The following is an 8,822-nucleotide window of genomic DNA, read 5'->3' on the forward strand; positions in this document are numbered from 1 at the left end:
CTCCACATCACCACCACCATTGTTGACCACATGAACTTTTCGGCACTGGTGCCTATGCACCCCTATTCTACGCACCTGCTGCCTCTTCCTCCTGCATTCCTACGCTTCCCTTCAAGCCGTAGGCCACCCTTTCCTAATGCCTGTCCCCACACCCTGCCTCTATCTCTCTCAATCCACCCTCTGTGTACTCCTATTTTCTCTCCCTCTCTCCCTACACATGTGTGTGGGGGGAGGGGGGGGGAGGAGGAGGGAGTAGTAGGTGGGTGTGTCCTTTAGTTTTAAAAATATTCCTTCAACACAGAGGCCATTAATGACAACTGAGAAAATACAAAAAGCCTTGTTGAGGTGATTTACTAAAACATCATGAAATCTTAATTGTGAAGGCGTGGTCGGGATTTGAGTCCCACAGGTCACTGGAAGCATCCAATTCCACTCGTCTGCTTTGACACGTGATGTAACAATGCTTTCATGTGTGACTTCACCATGGTACAGTGTTTTTGAGTTGGTTTGTGTTTGTAGATGTTGGTTTGTAGATGTTGTGTTGTTATATTTGATTGTGCATTTTGCTGGTGGACGTTGATGAGTGAAGTTGTTTGCGTAATGCGCAATATTGGGTCATTTGCGTTTTGGTAATCATTGTGTTAGTGTGGACTTGAAAGAGTGTGCTTTGTTTGCAGTGCGTTGTTATAATTCATTGGTTTCTGTGGTTTATGGGTTTGGCACTTTTGTTAGGTATGGTTAGTTTTTTTTTGTGGGTGATGGATATGACCAATAAGTTTGCAAGTTATTCTTTGCTTGCGGATTTGGACGAAGACATATTGTCAATCGTTAAGTTTCTACAGCCCTGTCGGTTGATTGTGGGGTATGTCCGTCACGTGTCCTATTTATGGGCAGTGTATGGAGTTGACCGAAGTCCCAGCATTTTTGACCAGGGACCTAAATGTGTAAAGGTGCTGTTAGAGTAACATCTGGCAGTCAATTCGGCGTGGAACCTGGTTCAAGAAATCTAGGTTGTCTTGCTTACGTGTTATTTTTGTTAGAGTTCCTCTTTAAGTTTATGTGCCTATGACACCAGTGTAAGTGTGAGCACTGTGTTAGATAGACTTTCTTTTTTGCAGAGAGGTATGTTTGGAGTATGTGAAGTATAGTGGGAAATTGGGTGGACCTGGGGTGGTATTTGAAACTGATGAGTCTGAATTTGGTAAGAAATAGTAAGGGAGGGGTGGTTTGCATGTTGCTTTGTGGGTATAAGTTTTTTGTATGGGGGGGGGGGGAGAAAAGTATACAACAATTTGGATTGTTGTAGTGAGAGGAACTTGTGGGCCTATCAAAGAATACATTGAGGAGAGTAGTACTGTGATGTCAGATGCATTTTCATCTTACAGGGGTTTGGGGAAGAGGAGTTATGAACATAAAGTGGTTACCCATAGCATTCAGTTTAAGGATTATAACACTGGGGCTTGCACTAATACCATAGAGGGTTTTTAGGGGGCCATTAAATCTGGAGTTGGAACAAGTGCTCTTCAAACCGGCAACCTCATTCACATGGGAAGTGCCGATGGAAGTGTCCCCCTGAATTTATTTATTTTATTTTTATTATTTATTTATTTATTTTGCAGTGGGTAGGATTTATAGGTTGAGGGGCTTGGTTCTAGGGGTATGTTTCCAGTTTTTTTTTTCCTCGTGTGTGTGTGTGTGTGTGTGTGTGTGTGTGTGTGTAACGAACATACTGAAGAGAGTATTAGATAAAATCGTTTTTAAAAAGTCATAAATTTCTTTTGAGTCTTAAACAAGTGGTGAAACATACCTATAGATGCCAACAGCATTAGACGTGTGCAACTCCCTTTTCAGGAAATCTGTGCATCCTTGCACTACCTCTCGAAGCTGCAACATGTCAGCAGCTGCCATCAATTCCTGCACATTTTCTTGACCAATGCTCACATCACCTGAAAAGATATATATGACTAAATTGTTAGTTCAAAGTGTTGTGTGTAAAACTTGTGGTCTAAAGTGGAATGAAGTGAAAAAGTAGAAAGTGAGAGCACCATAAGTCAAGATAAGTAACAAATACCTAGCAGGTAGCTTGCAACAGACTTGATGTACTTGAAGTATGTATATATCTGTTACATCAAATATTCTAGTGAGTGAACTTACTGCACAATATAATGTAAAAGCACATTTCTTTAGTAGAACACACATCTTTCGACCAGTGACTGACAAAATAGGAAGGTCTGAAGAAGCTTATGATAATGCATGATAATCACCTTATTCAGCTCATGCCAAAAGAAAGGTCTCATATAATTTAAACAATATGGCACAGTGCATGTAAACTATATTGCTCAAACTGTCACTGTATCACAACACACCTGTGTAAATGAAGTCAATAAGTGTGTGTAGAATATTTGGTGAAACATCATGCAATTCAATGGTTTCTTGCTGCTCTTCAGATAATCCTGCAGTGAACATGGCTTGAAAGTATGGGCTACTAGCTGATAAAACAGCTCGATGAGCCTTAAAATGAAAATACATGTCATAAACAACCAACGAAATATACAGCTAAAATCCGTTTTGCTTCAATTGTAATCCTACCTTCAACACTTTTCCCCCTGCCACAATTGAAATATCACAGAATCTACTATTTTGCCGCAGAAAATTGAGATTGAGCAACACTTTCTTTGCATAATCATTGCTACAATGATATTTATTGGTATTTGGCATGTCTTGAGATGCATTGTTTTCAAATGGCGATACTTTTAAACGTATCTGGCTGCTGGACCCTGCTGTCAAATCATTCGGTTTACTGCTCTTCAGCGGAGGCATTGTTGCTGTATCCATCAAACACAAAACAGAATCAACGTAAACTCCAAATCTTCCCTGTTCATACTAGCTGTGATCTGTAATATTTTTGCTTATTCACATTATAAAGTTTCTGTTACGATACTCTACCATAGCAATACCATACACAACTCATGTTTACAGGAACAGTTGCTAGATGAAATGCGACACTACGTTATAATATTTTATTGTTGTACGTTCGTCATTCGCCTGATGTCAAACAGCTGACTAGTGTCAATCACATTTAGGTCAAGCTTCAAAGGATATGTAAACTATTTTGTTTTAATTTAAACCTATAGCTTTATTTTAATTCAAATCCTGCAGAAACTAATTTTATACTAAAAATGTAAAGGCGTTAGCGTTACACATGAAAACAAAATCTGACACTGTACATTAAACATTCATAGACTTCAGATACACTTATACATGGAGATCGCCAGAGAGACACAAAATAAACACAAAGAAAGCAGTGTTGCGCTCCACTCAGCCATCTAATAAAATATTTAAAAACATTGTTATTGAATTATTTTTTGGCGTTTCGAAGTAGTGTGTTGCTATTAGGAAAAGGTGTTGGTCAGACAAGTAGGGCCTTTAATGTTCTAACAAGGCATCGATATAAAACCGATTCAATGACGTTCAAGACTGAAACAGAATAATGATGTTGTTCATAAACATAAAAGTTAGCACGATTCAAAAAGAGAAAAAAAGGGAGCATTTTAGCGAGTCCAACACCAAAACGAGAATGTTTTTGTTCCGCAATAACATTTACTCTACAAGTATTACAAAGAGCGGTCTACCCTTTTTTACAATGGCACCAATTTGATGGTTATTACTTTGCACCATGTGCTGTAACTGATTTGATCTTTCACCTTTCCCGAAAATGGCTCAATGTGAAACACTCTAAACTCTCGTAAAGGTCATATGCCACCAATTCGTTTTGGGAGACAGCTCTTATAATGACTTTTTGTGTATTGAATAGAATTTAAAACGATCATCCTTATGTAAAAAAGCAATATGTGCTGGAACAGAGTATGGTAATGATAAAAAATCATTAATGATGTTAGCGTTTAACGCATCACATCACATGATTTCTCAAAAAGTCCGCCAGTGTCGAAAAGAAAATTTGCAAACTATCACACTGCGCTGCCATACAAACAACATAAAGTGCATGGAAGGGACGATTCTCGTCATGTAACATATCAGAAAATCTTCCAGTTCAGTTCTGAATTGGGCACGAGAAAATGACTGCTTAAATATCTTTGTAAATTCTGAAATTAGTCTAATCCTGTATTTGTGATTCGGAGAGCAATGGGCAGGGGTTGTAGTACATTTCTAGATTTATCTGTTAATACTGGCTTTCATGGTGTAGTTCACACCTATCTTCAGGCGCCTCTTAGCTCAGGTTTTTCAGAATTTCCGTGCCACTCTTCTGTGAGTCAAACAAACCTGAAACCACTCATGCTGCCCTTAGATGTATATGTTTAATATACCCTGTTAGCCCTGTTCAGCAAAGATCCAACACTCAAGTTTTCTTTTAACTATTCAGCAACTGTAACATCTGAGTCAGGGGCTCAGTAAAAGGAACCAATTATTAATTTATTCTGTTGATAAATATAACTTCTACACATACTAACTCACAGGGACTATCTACTTCAGTTTCACTACAAGGAAAACTACTTCTGCTGTCAGTAATCACTCCACCACTAACTGTATTTAATCTATCCTAAGTCCTTTGTAAAAATTTTGGCCGAACATATTTCCAGCTTTATCCAGCTTTCTGTTCCTATAACGATTTTAGCTTGAGCGCCTTGGTTCTTTCCCAACACAGCTATGAGGATTAATAACTATACACAGGCCCCATCCCTGTGTTACCACTTTCTATGTGTAGTGAACTCCTTGCCTATTAGGCAGAAACCAGAAACCCTCCAATCGATGGCGCAAGTCGAGGACACTGCAGGCTACATGGTCACAGAAATGTCTGAGCCACTGGTTCAGACTCTCAACTCAGCCCTGTACCAAAGGATCATAGTCAGTTCTGTTTGTGAGTCTGTAGAAGGAAGACTGGCAGTCTTTCCATTTCAGCAAGCTGCCTGAAGTCAGACAGAATCTAATCTGATCCAAAGTGACACACTTAATACTGATGTACGCCACCACCTACAGTTGGCTGCATCTTGTCCTCTTCAGGGCATCAGGAAGCAGTCTTTCCACATCTGGAATGACTCCTTTTGGTACGCACACAGAATGTACACTGCATTCCTTCCCCTCCTTTTCAGTCATAGCCCTAAGGGGCTCAATTATGTACCTAATGTTGGCGCTCTGGACTATAAATAATCCCACCCCCTGTGTGAATGCACAGACCTTGTGGGCTGAGAGGCTTCCTCTGGAACGGGGTAAGAGGCTGCATCTGGCTCAGGAATTTCGTTCAACCATGGGCAGTGCTCAAAACCTGTTTGTCAAATGAACTAGGGAAACCCTCTGTTCGCCCCTCAGAAAGTCTTTTCCTGCTCGCCACACCTTGGAACGACCTCAACTACAGGTGGGGGATCAACCTCAGAGCAGGTAGTACCCAGGGCAGCAACAGTGGTGGACTGATCAAGGGCACATGGGATGTACTGGATGTCTCTTGGATCTCCTTGTCTGGTCCTCATGGTGGTGCCCATTGGTAGCAGCTTCAAACTGTGTGACAGAAGCCAATACCACCTGGAGCTTTGAACGAAGAATCACAACTCAGCTCGCATATTATCTTTACCAAGGACGGCGAAAATATACCCTAGACAGTTAGTAAAAAAACACTCACGACATTAATGAGCTGTGCAAACTGTGTGACTGAGACCATTACCACCTGGAGCATTGAGCGAAGTGTTACCAACTCAGCTTGCATCCTGTCCTTACTAAAGAAGGCGAAAATATACTCTAAACAGTTAATAAACAAACACACACAATATTAACGACTTTAAACTAAAGAACATGGAGAAAATACAAAATATGTCGCTTCTTACGAGATGCTGTGTCAAACTCACAGACGAAAACAGTGTCTTCTGATGTGCTGGCGCAGTAATGGTAGATAGCACTCGACTGAGTGAGGGCAGTAACTATTGCAGTGGCTATTCAGATAAAAACTAATGCCTGGCATGATGCAAACAGTGGTACTATGCACTACACAGTAAATAAAATGTGGAACTGTGCTTGATAAATAAACAAACATGCACGAAAGTAACGAGTTTAAACTGGAGAGCACAGAGGAAATTTAAAATAAATCGTTTCTTTTGAGAAGCTGTATCAAACTCATGGGGTCTATACTATAAATGTACCAAAGCCTGCCACCTTATTTATGCAGGGTTGAGTGGACGTGATCATTCAATTTCATGTCTCCAGAATTGTTAACCAGGATATTTGGATGTGTCAACTGATTGCTGTTGTGACTCGCTGACAGTGCCATCGCATAAAAGTACTTTTCTGCATTTTGTGAAGTTTACAGTTTTAGATGTTGGGCGAACATTTAGAGTACATCGCCAAACCTTCCACCGTAATAAAATTTTATCAAGATATGATTGCATACCTGTGTGTATTTTCTGAGGCAGTAATTCGTTTCAAATAAGTGCATTATCTTCCAAAAAGTCGGAAGTAATTGTTAATATTGTCTGCCAGCTCATTAATATGCAACATGAATAGCAGTAGTCTCAACACATTTCTCTGGGGCACTCCTCAAGCTACTGCTACATCTGTCAGTGATACTCAGTCCAAGGTAACATTCTCCATCCTACATTCCAATAAATCCTAAAGCCACTCCAAATCTCATTTGATACCCCTTATGACTATCTTTCGGTTAATAAACGTTGGTGTGTACTGAATCAAATCCCAGAAGTGAAGAAATTTTGCATCCACATTGATCCATGGTTTTCAGGGTGATACATGAGAAAAGCTTATCTTGGGTTTCATGTGAATACAGGCTACTTGGCATGGAGAAAGTTATTCTGTTTGAGGTATCCATAATTCTTGTGCTCAGAATATGTGCTAAAATTCTATAACAAATATAAAGCAATGATGCTGGATGGTAGTTTTGTAGACAGCATACAAACAGTCGACCATCTTCTTCATTTATGGGATGGTCATTCCTAGGCACATAGTAATAACAGTCTGCCCTTTATCAAAGTCGCTTATGTCAATGGATTTACGCACTTGGGGGCCACATCCTCACTAGAACGATTTCCCATTCACTTCTGTTCCATTTATATATCATCCTTAGTGTGTGTCATGTGCCCACAATGTCACCAATCATGCAGTGAGCAGTAGTCACGATGTTCTGGCATATTAATGTATTGGTGTAAGATATCATCATGTGAAAAACACTACATGAGTTGAGGCATCATTTAAAAGAGTTCAATAAGTAATATCTAGTAAATCAGTAATACTAAAGTTCTGTAATTAATTTTTCGTTCGCTTCCACGTAAATGTTTCAAGTCCTTTGACGGTTTGAAATCCTCGAGACACAGTGCCATTCCAGCTGCCAGATTTCCACTTCCACTATCGATTTTCTCTCCCATCTAAATGAATGTATCGCTCTACCATAAATAGGATGTAAGATAACATAATTGGAATCTGGATAATCACACTCTGTATTCATACTAAATCGGTACAACAATGGTAAATCTACAATGTCAGAAGCCTTTAACTGCCAGTCAGAGGTCACTTGCCTGCGATCTCAGTCGTCCACCAGTGGTAATGTTTCTTGCCATGGAGTTCCCACTCGGCCCCTTTCCTCCTACCCACCATAATGTGGAGCACTGCGAGGGTAGGTCTTGGAGTGCAGAGGTGATGAGACAATGTGGAGGCAGAGATGTCATTGAGGTGCCATGTGAATGTGATGAACATGTTCCCATCTGGTGCAGAGCTGGTCTTGGGAGGCGATGTATGCTACATAGCATACAGGCAGTAGTTGTGAAGACACACTAGCACATGGTGGGACAGCCGAAGCATGACTGCATGCTGGTGTCCGAGGTCGTAGGGGTGGCAGAGAGGTCACCAGCAGCAGATGGCACCAATGAGGGTGCGTGATCCAGAAGGGGTAGGCAGGGAGCTGTAATGCTGAGGATACCATCAGCAGAGATGTTGGCGGAGAGAGCGGGGGTATCGACTTCATGTGGTATCTTAAGTGTTTTCTTGAAGTGAAGGGCAATAGAGTTGTCTGAGGTCTGGCAATCTGGATGCTGCCCCTCAATAAGGTGGTATTTGACAATCATCTTGATGTTAAGGTCTCCAACAAGAAAACCTTGGACATCAAGGCACAGCTCAAACCTCACCAGATGGGGTGTGAATCGTGCAACAGAGCATTGGAAGGACGTTGGTAGGGTTCATCGCCTGGCAAAGTTCGTTGCAGAGCCCACGCTGTCTTAAGTTATCTGGCAAATACTGTCGTAAGTTGCCCCTTGTAGCAATATCTCAAATACACTTGTTCCATCCAAGTACCTTGTGGGGATTGCAGCATGAGGGTTGTAAGGACAGTCAGATTATGTAATGGTGTAACGCCACAAATTCGTAATCTTTTAGAATCTTGTGAAGGAATACCTTAGGCTCAGTGTGAGGAAGAGAGGGAGTTATGCAGATGTGGGCGATGCGGCGTTTTACTCGCAAGAGCAAATCGATCAGATCAGGAGATGTGGTCGAAGGTTGTCAGAAGACAAAGTGTGCAGGCAGGTAGAGACTTCGCCGTACTAAATTTCAGCGAGCGAAGCTCTGAGATCGCGTTAGTGTGTCATACACACAACCAGTAGTACCCATGGTAGTGCCTCTGTAAAGACTCCATCGTGGCAGTTGAGAGCCATCTTTAAGATGCAGTGCCATGCTCAATAAGCTCATTACTCTGTGGGTGACATGCTGTTCTAATTCGATGGGTGCTGATATGTTACACAAATCAAGGAAGATAGTGAAATGCCAACTGCCGATCTTGGTCGGTTGTTATGGACATGGGGCTACCAAAGCATGATTTA

General features: G+C 41.1%; 1 protein-coding gene across 2 annotated transcripts in view; it reads right to left on the bottom strand.

Moving 5' to 3' along the window:
• The window catches only part of LOC126263896 (actin-binding protein IPP), a 63,501-nt gene extending 60,183 nt beyond the window's left edge, over nt 1-3,318 (bottom strand). Inside the window, exons 1-4 of one of the 2 annotated variants that reach the window (XM_049960953.1) lie at nt 2,947-3,318; nt 2,590-2,825; nt 2,367-2,511; nt 1,808-1,946 (exon numbers count right to left, since the gene is read on the bottom strand). In XM_049960953.1, the coding sequence (XP_049816910.1) occupies nt 1,808-1,946; nt 2,367-2,511; nt 2,590-2,825; nt 2,947-2,971 (545 nt within the window). In that variant the 5' untranslated portion in view covers nt 2,972-3,318. The remainder of the gene's footprint in view (nt 1-1,807; nt 1,947-2,366; nt 2,512-2,589; nt 2,826-2,946) is intronic. The other variant, XM_049960952.1, reaches the window with a different exon arrangement.
• Nucleotides 3,319-8,822: the final 5,504 nt, after the last annotated feature.

The sequence above is a fragment of the Schistocerca nitens genome, chromosome 1 (genome assembly GCF_023898315.1).
Source record: "Schistocerca nitens isolate TAMUIC-IGC-003100 chromosome 1, iqSchNite1.1, whole genome shotgun sequence".
In the NCBI taxonomy this organism is placed as follows: Eukaryota; Metazoa; Arthropoda; class Insecta; order Orthoptera; family Acrididae; genus Schistocerca; species Schistocerca nitens.